Consider the following 15,389-nt stretch of genomic DNA (forward strand, 5'->3'; position numbering starts at 1 on the left):
TTCATTTCACTGACCAGTGCTCGGTTTTATGGCTGTCAGTAAAACAAAAGATGTGGATCACAATTCTGCGTTCTCCATTGATTTCATCGCAGGTGCGCTAGCTTACATAAGCGTTTGTAATGGTAAGCCGGGCCAGTCACTGCTTGCACCATTATTCAGTTTAGGCAGCTAATTTGAAAAATTTATATTTCATAACCCTGCAGTTTCATAACTTTGATAATGCTGCCATCTAATAGAGCAAACTTCAATCTATATAGCCGCTTCTTTTTGCAAAATGGCACCTTTTGATCAAAGCCGAACTAGCCATGGCCTTAAGACAATACGCGCAAACAATCGGAAACCCGTTCTATATGTTCTCTATACGGAGGCGATCTATTTGGTCGCCTCCGCTGCGTTAACCGGAATTAGCTGTGCTAATTCTATTTAACGCAGTCTACGGTAACAACAACAGCAGCGCGTAACGATTCAGTTTTATTTGGGCACTGGGTGAAGACACTAGCACCGGAACACGGGACACCGGCGCAACCGGCCCCGCCGTCCTTGCTAAAACAACCCCCCGTCTCCTCTCCCAAGAGGGTGGGCGGGAGGGAAGAACAACTTGTTACACGAGAACAATCTTTACTCCAACACAACAGGAACTGAAAATGCACTAACAGAAATATGGCTAGAGTAAGTTGTCTGTGTTCACGTTGATTACGCCAAAATGCGGGCAAAACGGTAAAGTGTTTGACGGTGAGCGCTTAGGCACAGGTGATAATCGACACCAAGGGTGTCGTTTGCGTCGTTGCTTGCCGTATGAGGAACGAAAGGGCTACCTCTACATAGTACATCCTAGACCGACAAATGTCCAATCCGTCGGCGTACCTGTACATACGCTGCACCGGCCACATGCCTGTCCTCTTGGCGCATATACATGTAAAACACGATCTGGACGTTGGAAATACATTACACTGTCAGTGACCACTGACCACTGCTGCGCGCGCATGTACAATATGCTGTAACCGGTCATGGAATTGGAAACAATTTTTATAGTCAATAAAAGTGATCGATCATTTCGGGTGCGTCAGTAGACAGCGCAAAGCACATAGGTTTATCATGAATTGTACAACCACACTGATAAAACCAGTATCACTAATGAAAAAAGAATAGAAAGGTTAGCGAGAAGAAGAACAAAACTCCGTTAAACGATGACGGCGCATTCTAGCGAGATACAAACGTGAACCGTTATTATCACAAGTGAAAGATTTGAGGAAGTCAGGCAATCTGGAAGTACAGGTAGCGCGACACGCTCCGTGTCAAGGCGGTCATAATCAGTAGAAAACCCGTTAAAAGGTAAACCGTGCAGGACAATTGACGACCGGCATCGGTGACCTTTTAGCTTATCTTCGGACCACGTCGATCGGCCACCTATTAAAAAAGATACGGCGTCGGTGACCTTTTATAGACGTTAAAGTATACGTGATAATTACCGGAGTGCTGTTGATGTCTTCGTTGTAAAGGAAAACATGTGGGAGGAGACAAATTCAGGTTGGAATCGGACGGAGTGGGCGGTATCATTCGGCGTCGGTCTGTTAGGTTAGAGCGCAGCCGACACGGTGTGTCCGCGGATCATCCGTTTGGGCGAGGGATGCGACAGCGGCCGGTCGGCCAGTTCCTTGAGGAGGCCGGGGTCCGTGTCGCTGCTGGCCAGCGGCACCGTGAACCGGCCGATGCTGGTGTTGGCGCGGTTGAGGATGCCGCGCTGCCGGCTTTTCCGCTTCCGCTGCACACCAAGTTTTTCTTAGATTTCTTAGGTTTCTTAGATTACGGACAAGCAAGTGTCACCCCCGGGGGCGGAGGTATGACCCTCCCCCAACGTACCTCGACGAAGCGCCGCCAACGGTCGAAGGCCATTCGCGCCAACCGGGCCTTGCGCTGCTGGCGCACTTGTTGGCGTTTGTAGCTGATCTCGATGATGATGAGGATGACACCGCCGCCGATGCCCATACCCACCAGGATGAAGACACCTTTCATGTTCTCCAGGCCCAGCGTGGCCGGCGCGTTCTGGTCGGCCACGCATTTGGTCTCGTTGCGCATGTAGATGTACTTGTTGTCCAGGCTCTCCATGTACCCGGCTGCCGAAGACACCCAATACCACTTGGTTTCTTAGATTTCTTAGGTTTCTTAATTGTACAGCCATCGGCGCACGGTACACTAGACGTACTTTCATGAAAGCCGAGGATGGTCAGCGTGACCTTTGCCGTCCAGGGACTGTTCTTCCGCAGTGCCACGCCGTAGCCGGATCGTCCGAAGAGTTCACCGGTGGTGACCAGCTCGCAGGTGCTGTCGTTGGCCGCCTCGAACTCCAGGCGGGCCGAGTCGAAGATGAAGGCCTTCAGTGTCCTAGACCAGGAGACAAGTCAACGGCCGCCCACCGCCGCCAGTGACATGTACCCACCCATTGCGCACCGCCTGCACGGCCAGTTCGGCGCTGTCATAGTTGTGCTTCTCCATGATGCGGTACATGGTGGCCAGCTCCACCTGCCGCCGGAAGTACTGGTCCACAGCGCTGCCGCGGACCGTCGCGAAGACGTAATTTTCCGTCGGATTGCGCAGCTACACAATGATAGCTCTTAAAATTCTTAGAATTTTTTACGGCAAATAAAGCAGCGCTTAGCTCTCCCTACCCGCGCATCGTTGATGCCGCTGAGAACGGACTGCGGGCGGTCCAACACCAAAAACGCCGCCAAATTGGCTGCAAACAAAGTGATTATCCTCATGCTTCAAACAGCGATGAATCGGTTGCGTACCGGTATATCTGTAAAAACAAGCCCGATTAGAACAAAGGTCACCGGAATAAAATATTCTTAGTTGGACGTACGATGCGACCATGATCATGGCGAAGCCGGCCCACACCATGCCCAGCACGCGTCCGCCGAAGCTGCGTGGCGTGCCTGTTAAGAATCGAAGCAGTTATGATCGGAAGCGATGATTCAATGGACGCGGCTCACCCTCGCCGATGCCGCTGTTAAGCAAGACGCCCCAGGCGAACCACATGGCGCTGCTGAGATTGAGCGCGTCGTCCTCCGTCTCCCCGTCCTCCGTCAGGCGGTAGCGCGAGAAAGGGCTGAACCTGTCCAGCAGGTACAGCGACACGGCCACCACGTGCAGGGAGACCATCACCAGCACCCACAAATCCTCCTGGAAAGGCTGGAAGAAGGAGTTGAGCGTCGAGGAGGACGGTGGCTAAAAGATCATCATCAGTGTCAATCTAAACTGATCGGTTGCCTAAGACGAGGCACGGGCGCACCTTTTTCTCCAGGATGGTGATGCCCAGGTACTTGAAGGGCTTGGAGAACTCCACGAACTTGGCGTGCTCCGGCGTGATGGTCAGCGCCGCCACCGCCATGTCACCGGCCTCCTCTATCAGGTCGCGGAGGATGCCGGACAGCGGCGGATCACCGGCAGCCGGGGTCGCGGTCGCGCTCCCCATCGGCAGCGACACATTCCGGCCCAGAATGATGTTGGCCGCCGTCGAGGCGGCGGTGTACTGTTCAAGTGTCTGACTTATCAGCTTGTTAATAAGTTACATTCCTAATCTACCCGTCGAATGTGAATGTACACCGTACCCTGCCTTTGGTGTCTGCGGCAATGTAGGGTGTGTGCGTCGAAATGAAGAGGTCATACGTGAAGTTGAGCTCGCCGGCGAGCTTCTGCAGGAGATCCATGCTGTAACCCCAGCAGCAGTAGGCGAAATACTCTTTCCCGGCAATCCGCATGCGCTCGGTCACCGATTCTGTCAAAGAGGAAAAGTTTTCCCAAGAATAACAGAGCGTGGGAACGAGTGTTGCAACAGCATATGCGTACCGGTGGTGGCGTTAAGGGAGCGGTTGGAATAACCGACGAGGCCGTGGAAGCGTTCCGCGCACCAGCTGGTGTTGAGGAGACCGCCCTCCATCCAGCCGGCTTCCACCGTGGTGAAGGGCGCCTCCCGTAGAGTCAACACCTATTCCGTAATAAATTATTGACTGAGTGCTTGATTTATCGATCGATTGAGATTTGAGAGGCATCCTGTGGAGATTATGGGTCCTTACCTTTAAGTGGTTGGGGACGATGAGTCCCTTGGGGACCTCCCGCGTCTCCCCCGGCCACAGGATCTTCCGGCGGTCCAGCGTCAGACGGACGTCGTTGACCGGCAGTGTCTGGGCGTGCCCAACCACCACCGGCTGGCGGCCGCTCTGAATATTCACCACCTGGTAGTCGGCGCTGCGCCGGTCCCCGACGTCGTCCAGCGCCACATGGCCGGTGGCGCCGCGTATCAGCTCCTGCTTTAGGAGGGTCCTGGAAAGTGGGAAACATAGCGAAAGGTCATGGAGAAATGTACGTACTGCAAACGAAGGACGTACTGCCAGAAGAAGGGCCCATCGGTCCAAGGCACGGCGGTATCGGAGCAGGAAGTGGGCGCCGGCGCCAGCGTCTTCTCAGCGTAGGCAGCGGTCAGGGCATGCAGCAGGAGGTGAACGGCGTCGGTGATGTGCGCCTGCGTGTTGCGGCTGAACTGCAGCGTGAGGCCCAGCGCGCCGAGGGGGCAGTACGGGGAGCTGAGAGCCTGCTCGGTGACGATCCAGACGTGACCGGCACCGGTCAGCCCAAGTAGTTGAGCTTGTTGGAAGAGCAGATCGCTCTCGGCCCGGTCAGCGTACACCAGGAAGACGCGGCTCTGGGCCTCTACAATTGGGCGCATCTCGCGCGACAGATTGCCGCCGCCGGCTTCAAACTCCACGACGCGTTCAATCTGTTCATAATAATACTATTACAACATGAGCCGGTTAACCGACAGCCAAACTATGATAAATAGAAAGTTAACGCACGCACCGCAATGTCCTTGTCCTCTTTCTCCATCTGACTCTGCAGGCGCGCCAGCAGCATCCGCCCGTTGGGACTGCTGCTGCTGAGCACCATTACATTCTTCCAACCCAATTCAACGACCAGCTTCACCCATACGTCTGCTTGCTGGAAGTACGCCGGCACCGTCCGCAAAAAGCTGCGATGGATGTTCTACCAAAGGTCGATCGGCACTTTACCATCATTAGAAATATTTAGAAATATTTAGAAATATTTAGAAATATTTAGAAATATTTGGAAATATTTAGAAATATTTAGAAATATTTAGAAATATTTAGAAATATTTAGAAATATTTAGAAATATTTAGAAATATTTAGAAATATTTAGAAATATTTAGAAATATTTAGAAATATTTAGAAATATTTAGAAATATTTAGAAATATTTAGAAATATTTAGAAATATTTAGAAATAGTGAGAAATAGTGAGAAATATTGAGAAATTGAGAAATATTGAGAAATATTTAGAAATATGTAGAAATATTTAGAAATATGTAGAAATATTTAGAAATATTTAGAAATATGTAGAATCATTTAGAAATATTTAGAAATATTTAGAAATATTTAGAAATGTTCAGAAATAGCGTTAGATGCTAAGGGAACGAAATGGAATGCTACCGCTAGCCGGCGCGTTTTGCTCGCTGTTGGAGGCAGGGGTATTCCTCGATAGAACGATATGCACTTGAAAATTAATCTAGTAAATGCACTGCGCGTTGAAGTAGCGCATCAGCCGGAATGTGCGTTTATTATGATTTACGATCACCGCTACTCAACCGTATCGATTGACGTGATCTGCCGAGCGAAGCGCACGTACCTTGTCGGAGAAGGCACTGTCGCGGTTGGCCAGCCCGATGATCGGGATGCGATAGAAGCCCATGGTGTAGGAGACGGCGGCCGCCGCCAACTGAAACTGGTCCGGCGCCGGGCCGGTCACCGTCGTCCCCGCCGGCTCCAGTATGAGAAGAGCGTGCAGCCGGTCACCCTCGCCTTCGCCCATTAGCCGCTCGCAGACCTGGAGGGCTGTGGCGATGGGATTGCTGTGGACGAGGCCAGCAGTAGCGTTGAGCAAAATGCGCCGGCCCTCCAGCGTCCGCAGCGGCGGCTGCCAGGTGCCGGCCGCCTCGGTTAAACTGCGCAGGAAGAAACGCCGGTGCTCCTCGCTGTCCAGCAGCGCCCCGATGCGGATACGCAGCGGCGGCTCGGGCGGGACTTCCTGGAAATTATTCCTCAATATTTCTAAACATTTCTAAATATTTCTAAACCGACCTGCGCGGCGACGGTCGGCCCGGGACTGAAATCGACGAGGGAGAAGAAGAGGGCGCACAGGACGACGCGGAGATCCATTAGTATGCCGCGCGTCCCTTATACTCCTTCCGCCGCATATGGCGCCATTGTCAGGCTGATAGAGTGGCGCGATAAGAGGAAAGGAAGACGTGGGTTGGGTGCGGACGACGCCGCGCGCGCGGAGGGATCAAGTCGGGATTAAGCGGGGCGCAGATGATTATGCAGTGTACTGTGCAGATGTGCCGGCTCGGCAACGCTGTGTGCGCTCCTTCTGCCACTTGATCGATTGATTATCTCCGCGGACTCAATTGCCAGCCAGTTAAGTGTGCTGCGTGGGCCTGCGTGCACGCTCACAGGCACGACGGGAGAAGAGGACAACAAGGAGACTGTTTTTCTTCGCTGCTAAAAAAATTGTTGTCAAGACGGACATTAATCTAAAGACACACGTTATACTATGCCTATCACTGATGTTTGTGTATACTGTAATTAAATGTACCGTACAGCGCATGTAAAAGGCTGAAGTGATTGTACGACTTTCTCATTGGGTGAGCAGCTAACAAATAAAGTCCTTCATATGCTAAACAGTTAAAGTCGGATATAATTAAACAAAGACACTGTTGCTGATTGGCGCATGCGGATATACCAGCGTACACACAGCGCAGAGAGAGTCACACTGAAACCGGCAGACAGACTCACCTGCTTGAAGGCGACACCGGTGTCGTTTAACAGTGACACTTGCGCAAATCCGCTCCACGCATAAATAATCATCCCGTGTTATTAAATTATGGAGCCATTGCGCTGCCGATTAACTGATTAATCTGTACAAGATAATAATTTTCGTGTGTAATGGTAACTGATGGGCTTCTGAACGGTGAGCAAGGAGCGAAAGGCAGATGTCAACTTTGGCTGTCTTTTAAACGACCAAGTTGATCGCAGTGAGGAAGAGCTATTAGAGGCAGTTATTGGCAACTATCGGTCAGGTGAAAAGTAAGCGGAAGCCCCGAAAGGGAAGATACCCGACAAGTGTACTCTACAGTCTACACACACGGCACTTCACGGCGCGGATGCGATATACCAGTGGCATATGCAGCCGCGGCACGCAGGATCCCAGCGCAAACGGCCGTGCTATTATTAGCCCAACCCGCAGCACAACACTCACACTCGCACGCCAACAGCGCTGACAGAGACGCTCGCCGATTTGCCCGTGCATCCTTCCAGCGCGCTCTGGCCCCACGCAGCGCCGGTTCGGCGCATCCCAATGATCCGATCGATCGCCGTCCCGGGCCACCAACGCGGCTGTGTTGCCAGGCCGGGTCCGTTGGCATCCATCGATCCGCTGCACAGAACTCCACATATACTTGCAGTTTTCTCAACAACTGATCACTTTCGCTATATATTTTCAACAGACGATCACCGGCGTGTTCCTGTTTTTTGGAGGCACAAATATTTCCAGAATGTTATGTATACAAGACATACACTCGTACATCAAATGCATATGTAAAAATATGTATAGACATGTACACATATAAAACAACATATGTATAAATATACATCCACATAACATGTACACATTAACACATATATACACAATACAAATCTATAAATGATAATTCTTCCGCCGGTCGGAAGAATTATCTTTACCAGCCTTCTTGGCTTCGATTCATTCCGTATCCGGCTTGCTGTCCGCGCTACTTCCGGAGCTCAACGTCAAAGATGTTACCGATGCTCAAGAGTCTTGGAAATTCAAAGCTTCTCAGCCAGTAATCCCAGAACCCCCATTCCGGAAGTCCCAGAAGGCCTGGGATCTACCATTATGCAACATCTCCTTATCCACCCTGCTGCAATTGTTTCAAGGCGATGAGATCAATACAGCGCGTTTACTTGCCCAGTCTAGGCCGGAAGCCGGCCTCTGGCTTAACGCGTTGCCCTCGGCCCACATCGGCAATCTACTAGGCGACGACGAACTAAAGATCAGCGTTGGTCTCCGCCTTGGGGCCACAATCTGCGACCCTCATGACTGTGCTAAATGCCATAAAGCAGTTGACGGTTATGGGCACCACGGGCTGTCGTGTACCTATTCCGCCGGACGGCTTCCGCGTCACGGAGGATTGAACAGCATATTTTGCAGAAGTTTTGTATCCGCTGGCGTACCTGCAAAACTCGAGCCGCGCGGCACCTCTCACACCACCGAACGCCGCCCGGACGGTTGCACGACATTCGCTTGGAAACGCGGGTTGTGTCTAGCATGGGACATAACATGCGTAGACACGGTTGCGCCGTCGCATGTAAAAGCTACTTCCGCCATTGCGGGAGCGGCCGCAGTGCAAGCAGAGGAAAAGAAATCCAGATTTTACTCTTATCTGGATGGCCGTTACCTTTTCGTGCCGATTGCCTTCGAGACGCTTGGTTCATGGGGACCTTCGGCGATTGCAATCATCAAAGAGCTAGGGAAAAGACTTAAACAGCAAACGGGAGAAGGACGTTCGCATGAATTTCTGCGGCAGCGGTTGTCGATAGAAATCCAAAGGGGAAATGCAGCGTCAGTGCTGGGCACGATGGAAGGGCAGGATAAACTGCATGAACTTTTGCTGTTGTAGTTTTGTGTTTTTTCTCTAACAGTTCTGTATGAGTTTGATTTGACCAATAAAAATCCAAAAAATGATAATTATGATTATGTACTGGTGTATGTATGAACGCATTGCATGATTTCACAATTATATATATGCATATGCACATTTCGCGTAAAGGTCAAATGCAAAGTCAGGACAAAGCAAAAAATTTCTTTTGGAATGTGTGTACAATACTTCGAAGTATCGTGAAGAAATTGGAGGCACGGGTGATCAGCTGTCTCGAATATATAGCGCAAGTGATCGGTTGTTGAGCAGCGTCCGCGTTGTGTGTATGTATATATACGTGTATCACTGTATGTATACAGGCTGTAGAGGCAGAGAGGCCCGGAAGGAAGACAGTCGGCCCACATTCATAATGCGCCGCGATGGAGGGATGATAGACAGGCAGGATCGACTGCAGCTGGCCCCGCTGCACAGCACCGATCTGCCGGCGCGCCGCTCCGGATCCACTCCAACGCGCCTGGCCCACGCTGCAAGTGCACACTCACGCCAACGCTGGCAGAACGCGCTGTGTTGAGCGATAGTGCCAATGTATACAACTATACATTTTTCCCAGCGATCCGAGACGCTGGGAATTTCTTTGCGCATTTGCTGTATTTCTTGTATGTGTACGGTACGTGTGCAAGTATGTACCATGTGCGTATGTGTTTTTGCTTACAGTATTATTGTCATATCTCATTCGTTAAAATCAGTTATGCATGAGACTTGCGCTCGGTGCGGTAGGATATAGCGCCGCTTTGTTGCACGAACACGCCCGGACAGTTCAACAACGCAACTGACCGCCCGAGGCGGAAACGACCCATTGTCGCCTGCCACCGCAGGGAAATGTAACTGTTTACTTGGGACAGGCCACTATTTAGAAATTTTCCGGAATGATGTCCAACGGCATTGTCGACGAATTAATAAACGTGCATTTGGAAATTGTTAGAATTTATATTAGGAGATTATTATAGTCACGGGAACAGAAACCGGAAGCGTCGCACACACTGGTGTTGTTCTGTTATGTTCTGTTCATCAACGTTATACAAGCAGGTTTCTTATATAGCACTAGGTACATTCACGATATTAGTAAGTTACTGCACCTAAACATCTGATAAACAAGGGGATTGGTGACCTGGGTGCACCGTACACTCATAGATCAGCTAGTAAGACAATGATCATAGTTCACAAGTAGATGACACATTATGAGTGTATATTATATTGGCAATATAATTTCTAACACCCCCCTTCACCCAGCGCGCCATATCCACTGAAATGCACACTGGTTCCAAAGGTTCTTGATTCGGATCCTTGATATCTTTACATTGATTCTCTCACGCGTTCACGTCGGCAATACTGGGCTTTATGTCCAACGATTCCACAGTTGGCACAAGCAGGACAGGTTGGGCACTGTCTGGTCGTATGTCCTTCCATTCCGCAGTAGTTACACTGGAACTGGTCGGTTTGATCGGTTTGATTGGTTAGATCGGTCGGTCGGTCAGATCGGTCAGATCGGTTCATATGGTCAGATCGGTTAAAATGGTCGGATCGGTTAGATCGGTCGGATCGGTTAGATCGGTCGGATCGGTTTGATCGGTTCGGATTCTCTCTTTCTCTCTGGTTATAGCTGGAATAGGCTGATCCAAAAGGTCCTTTAGGATATCCACGATTTTCTTCCTGGGTCTTGATCATCTGTTCTGTTGACATCAGCTTTTCACGGAAGACGCTCATCTTTGTCGGGGCCGGCCATCATGTTCCATGATGCCACAAAGGGTCCGTATTCAACTGGCAGGCTGGACAGTGTTTTCGAAATCAGCCACTCATCGCTGGTTTTCACGGCTTTCCCACAGGCGTCGATCTTCGATGCCAATACGTGCAGCGTTGACATGAAGGTGTTAACGTCGTCGTTATCCTTCCACTTCAGTCCGAAAAACTCAGTCATCGCGGTCATTAAGTCGCATCCAGTTTTCGGCTCCTTAACTCTTTAATCCGATCCAAAATTTCTGCTGACGTTGCACAGTCGCGTACCTGATTGAAGGTAACCTCGTCGAGCGTTGCGCGCAGAATACTTCTTGCTTTTCCGTCTCCGGATATCCATTTATTATAAGCGGCATGCTTCTTTTCGTCTGCTGGATCATTTCTTGGTATCTTGTTGCTTCCATCCACAATGCTCCACACGCCTTCTCCAGTTAAGACGTCCTCCACTTCGACTCTCCATCGAGCGTAGTTCGAGCCATTGAGTACCGTGACCTTTATCTCCTTCAACGTTGCCATCTTGGCGTCCGTAACAGTAACAGTAGCAAACCACTATACTAGTAAGACACGGCAGATACAACTTCCTGCTTAGAGACAAGCAGGTCTCATAATCTGTTAGAATTTATATTAGGAGATTATTATAGTCACGGGAACAGAAACCGGAAGCGTCGCACACACTGGTGTTGTTCTGTTATGTTCTGTTCATCAACGTTATACAAGCAGGTTTCTTATATAGCACTAGGTACATTCACGATATTAGTAAGTTACTGCACCTAAACATCTGATAAACAAGGGGATTGGTGACCTGGGTGCACCGTACACTCATAGATCAGCTAGTAAGACAATGATCATAGTTCACAAGTAGATGACACATTATGAGTGTATATTATATTGGCAATATAATTTCTAACAGAAATTATCTCTATACAATAAATTTTCTGTTATAAACGAAGAAATGCAGTGAGATCGTCACCGTCATCGATCAAACGTTATTTCCACCAGTATTTTATTAAATCGCCATTTAATTTCAGCATTTTCTCCGCCTAAAACTAGTACTGTAATACAAACAGAAAACAAGTTTTACAGATTATATCGCACCAAATTAAATTTTTCTAAGTACATGTATGTGAACCGTCTCACTGTTTGGAAGCCGAGTTTGGTTTCGAATCATCATTCGTCACATCGCTACAAACCATAAATTTACGAGTAGAAACCAATAGTCAATCGGTCGAAAACAAGCCAGGAAAACTACATTTGCATAGCTTTGGCGATCCGCAGCACGACTGCTTAGGGAAGTAATTATATTCGGAACATGACGAAACTTCATTTTAGTTGCATTTTGTTTGTGTTTTTATGTTAGATGATTGTATACGGCGTGAAATAGCAACATCGGTTCAAGAGTTATGGCTGTAAAAAAATTCCATAAAGTTTAAATGCATTCAGGTGTACCAAAAGTCTCATTATGGACCGATCTCCTTCAAATTTTGCACGTAAATGCACATAACCACGAAGAACGTTTTTACACCGATCCACTGTTCTAGCATGTTTTTCAAATTTTAAAATGAATTTCAAAAATTTTAAAATTCATTTTAAAATTGGAAAAAAATCATGGAAGACTGGATCGGTGTAAAAACGATCCTCATGGCCATGCGCATTTACAGGCAAAATTTGAAGGAGATCGGTCCATAATGAGACTTTTGGTACACCTGAAAGCATTTAAACTTTTGGGAATTTCTTACAGCCATAACTCCCGAACCGGATGTTGCGCGCACAAACGGTTTTCACGCCAGTGTATACAAGTCATCTGGCCACAGAATACCATAAACCGAAACAAAAATATGCTTGAGAGTGCGCTAAAGTGAAAGTTTCCGTGCATGTTCACGAATTTGGTACCATGTATCGGGCCACTTCCCTTAAAGATGGAATACTGTAATATTCCTGAAGAGATATTCCACGTTAAAACTGATTGCTGTCTCTCTTGAAATCATCAGCTGTTCAACTTTATTTTATTTTCCACATTCATTTCATGAACAGTGCAATCTGCGAGAACAGAGTAGTAAATTACAGTATATTTTTGCAGAATTTCGCACATATTTATTCACAATGGTTGCAGAGACGAGCATCGCTCACAAAAAATTCCATTTATGAATTTTGATTTCCCGAACACATTTCGCTTTCCCATACATATATTGGCGCAATTTAAATGTAAAGCATTTAATTAAAATCAGCTGCATATATGAACGAGGTTCTATTGAATGATCATGACACGCCGAGACAGTTGAACACCGCAAACTGCCCACCGGCGGCGGAAAGACTCTGGTCAGTTTTTTTACGCGCATATATTTAAATATACATAAAGGTCACAGTTTAGTATTTTCCCGGCTTGGCTAACTGCGGATGAATCATGTCGAGGGAGATCGTCGACACGGAAGTGGACGACGCCGGAGACCCGGCGGAGGAAGGGGGCGTGGCCAGGCCGTCCTTCTTGCTGGCGCCGTGCTTGCACACCTCCTTGCCCCGCAGCGCCACCTCGCAGATGGCGTAGTACTCCACGGCGCTGTACGCCAGCAGCACCAGCGGCGCCACCGCCCAGTGCAGGACGTTCCGTAGAAAACCGATGTCCTCCCGGAGATTCAACAGTCCGCGGGTGGCCACGGCGTCCAGGATGAAGGCCCATAGGTAAATGACGTAGGAGAAGGCCACGCCCCCCAGGGGCGCGTACATGAGGTAGGGGGACAGGGGCGCCAGGTAGACCGACGCGTCGCACACCCCGGCGCCGTGGTAGCCCGCTGAGGCGACGAGGCTGGTGAAGGAGAAGAGCGACATCCCGCAGATGACGAAGCCGTAGTAGTGGGTAAAGGTCACGCCGTAGCGCACCCCCGACCAGCCGTCGAAGCTGCGCCATTTGACGCAGAAGTAGTGGAAGACCTCCGCCGCCCCGATGGTCCACCGCCGCGCCTGCCGCGCCCACTCGGTGACCTCCTGGCGGAGGTCGACGCCGGAGGTGGGGCCGCTGACCACCGGGTAGGGGATCAGCGGGATGCGGATGCGCTTGTGCAGGGCGATCATGCGGTGCAGGGTGCAGATGATGTCGTCCATCTGGTAGCCTGCAAAGGTCACCAGTTAACGCGGACACCCGGAAAGGTCACCGGAAGTCGGCGGTCTTACCTGGATGGATGTAGTCGCCGGCGATGAGGAGATTAAGGCTCATGGAGAAGCAGGACATGGTGTTGATGTCCTGCGGGATGAGCATGCCCATCATGAAGAGGCCCCGGAGGATCCCGGTGACCCGCACGAAGAAGGGGCGCTTGTCCAGGTCGTAGTTGTATAAGAGCGGCGCCTGCCACACCACCTCGTGCCGGTCGGCGTCCGGCTGGCGCCGCAGGAAGTCGTAGCCCAGGTACTCGAAGTAGCGCGGCGGGAAGAGGTTGTCGGTGTCGCATAAGGTCACCGTCACCAATCCGGCGTCGACGGCCCCGGACATGGTCCCGCTGCGCTGCATCGCGGCGACGGCCTGCCGCGCGGCGTAATTGCTGTTGCTGCACTTGCCGGGGATCTCGCCGGGGACGCCGAAGGGGTGCTGGGTGACCAGGAGGTCCAGGAAGTCCCCTGAATAGCGTTTCAGGAGCTCGGCCTTCTTGGCGGCGAACTCCGGGGTCTTCTCCTCCAGTCCGACCACCACGCACAACCGCTCCCGGACTGTCTGCTGCCGGAAGGTGTCCAGGGTGTTGCACATCAGCGGGAGGGGCTCCTTGTACCCGGCCATGATCACTAAATGTACCAACTGCTGTCCGGCCTCCGGGGACGGGTAGTGCTCCAGCCAGGACTTGTTCTTGGCGCGGAACATGCGCACCATCGTCCAGCTGGCGTTCCCGACACACACCAGCATCACGACGGACATCCACACCGTCACGATGCAGGAGGCGAGGTACCCGCCCACGCAGGACACCGCCGACAGCCACAACGGCAGCGGCACGAACCCGACGCAAAACACCGCGAACCACAACAGATTCCACCGGAAACGCCGGTTCCCCGCCTTCACCGGGACTTCCGGCGCCGCGACCTCCGGTTGGACGACCTCCAGGGTCTTCGCGGGGTTCTGGAGGTCGACGGTGATGAAGGTGTCCGGCGCCGGGAGGGGCTCCTTGCGTTTGACCAGGAGGACGTCGTCGGGCTCGATCTCGGCATGGTGACCTTTTGGGAGGAGTCGCGCCTCGTCCTTGGCTTTGGCGCGGAGGAAGGGCAGGGAAAAGGGGGCGTGGTGGGCGTGGCCGTGGTCCTGCGTGATGTAGGCGAAGTACAGACTCTGCTTGGCCAGCTCCGAGATGGACGGGCTCGGCTGGACGGCCGCGTCCCCGGATTTGCTGATACACATGGCGAAAATATAAACGGCAACTTTATATATACACAAAATTGCAAAAGGTCACTTTTTATATATGCTTTGCATATAATATACACGAAAATTATTAACAGACCACTTTTTATATATACAAATACACTTTATATATATAAAAAGTAACAAAGGTCACTTTTTTATATATGCAACTGTATTAAGAATCGCTCGAATGACTGTTAATTTTTATTACTGCAATTTTCCGTGTTGCAGTGATTTATATACGCTGGACTTTCACCGCTTTTCGGCAGCTGTTGTTCGGGGAAGTCGGGCGTTTTTGTGACGTTGGGCGGACAGTTGTGACGCCAGCCGGGCCACGGCCGCTGCACATGCAAAGCGCGCGCTGTTGGTTTATCCGCATTCTGCGTTAATGGAGTCGGCCGCCGGCCAATCATGTCTGACCCCGCCCACCGATCATCCCCGCATGTGGCGTCAATTGCGGTGGAGCGCTGTTTGCCGATGGATG

General features: G+C 50.6%; 2 protein-coding genes across 3 annotated transcripts; both read right to left on the reverse strand.

Annotated features, from left to right (window-relative positions):
* Positions 1–1,015: 1,015 nt before the first annotated feature.
* Positions 1,016–7,523, reverse strand: LOC129600000 (glutamate [NMDA] receptor subunit 1-like). 2 transcript variants are annotated; one of them, XM_055498374.1, is made up of 18 exons: positions 6,863–7,523; positions 6,149–6,565; positions 5,697–6,095; positions 4,855–5,037; positions 4,386–4,774; positions 4,074–4,320; positions 3,847–3,985; positions 3,609–3,775; positions 3,290–3,529; positions 2,991–3,225; positions 2,861–2,933; positions 2,790–2,797; positions 2,667–2,734; positions 2,438–2,595; positions 2,204–2,382; positions 1,861–2,114; positions 1,470–1,762; positions 1,016–1,407 (listed from the first exon to the last, which is right to left on the reverse strand). In XM_055498374.1, the coding sequence occupies exons 2-17, from the start codon at positions 6,224–6,226 to the stop codon at positions 1,577–1,579; spliced, it is 3,003 nt and encodes a 1,000-aa protein (XP_055354349.1). In that variant the 5' UTR covers positions 6,227–6,565; positions 6,863–7,523; the 3' UTR covers positions 1,016–1,407; positions 1,470–1,576. The 2 variants fall into 2 exon arrangements, with proteins under 2 accessions (XP_055354349.1, XP_055354348.1); XM_055498373.1 differs by lacking the exons at positions 1,016–1,407; positions 1,470–1,762; positions 1,861–2,114 and having other exon boundaries at positions 2,242–2,382; positions 2,667–2,797; positions 6,149–6,568.
* Positions 7,524–12,578: 5,055 nt separating this feature from the next.
* On the reverse strand, positions 12,579–15,085 carry LOC129600001 (uncharacterized). Its single transcript, XM_055498376.1, has 2 exons — positions 13,699–15,085; positions 12,579–13,637 (listed from the first exon to the last, which is right to left on the reverse strand). The coding sequence occupies exons 1-2, from the start codon at positions 14,903–14,905 to the stop codon at positions 12,898–12,900; spliced, it is 1,947 nt and encodes a 648-aa protein (XP_055354351.1). The 5' UTR covers positions 14,906–15,085; the 3' UTR covers positions 12,579–12,897.
* Positions 15,086–15,389: the final 304 nt, after the last annotated feature.

The sequence above is a fragment of the Paramacrobiotus metropolitanus genome, unplaced genomic scaffold (genome assembly GCF_019649055.1).
Source record: "Paramacrobiotus metropolitanus isolate TYO unplaced genomic scaffold, Prichtersi_v1.0 Parri_scaffold0000159, whole genome shotgun sequence".
Taxonomy (NCBI): domain Eukaryota; kingdom Metazoa; phylum Tardigrada; class Eutardigrada; order Parachela; family Macrobiotidae; genus Paramacrobiotus; species Paramacrobiotus metropolitanus.

Bases quoted from the DNA above. Each gene is read 5' to 3' on its own strand.
- LOC129600000 (XM_055498374.1), bottom strand. From the start codon at position 6,226: ATGGATCTCCGCGTCGTCCTGTGCGCCCTCTTCTTCTCCCTCGTCGAT. The intron at 3,530-3,608 runs GTACGGTGTACA...ACACTTGAACAG, and splicing joins CCGCAGACACCAAAGGCAGG to TACACCGCCGCCTCGACGGC. The intron at 3,226-3,289 runs GTGCGCCCGTGC...ATGATCTTTTAG, and splicing joins TCACCATCCTGGAGAAAAAG to CCACCGTCCTCCTCGACGCT.
- LOC129600001 (XM_055498376.1), bottom strand. From the start codon at position 14,905: ATGTGTATCAGCAAATCCGGGGACGCGGCCGTCCAGCCGAGCCCGTCC. The intron at 13,638-13,698 runs GTAAGACCGCCG...TGACCTTTGCAG, and splicing joins CGGCGACTACATCCATCCAG to GCTACCAGATGGACGACATC.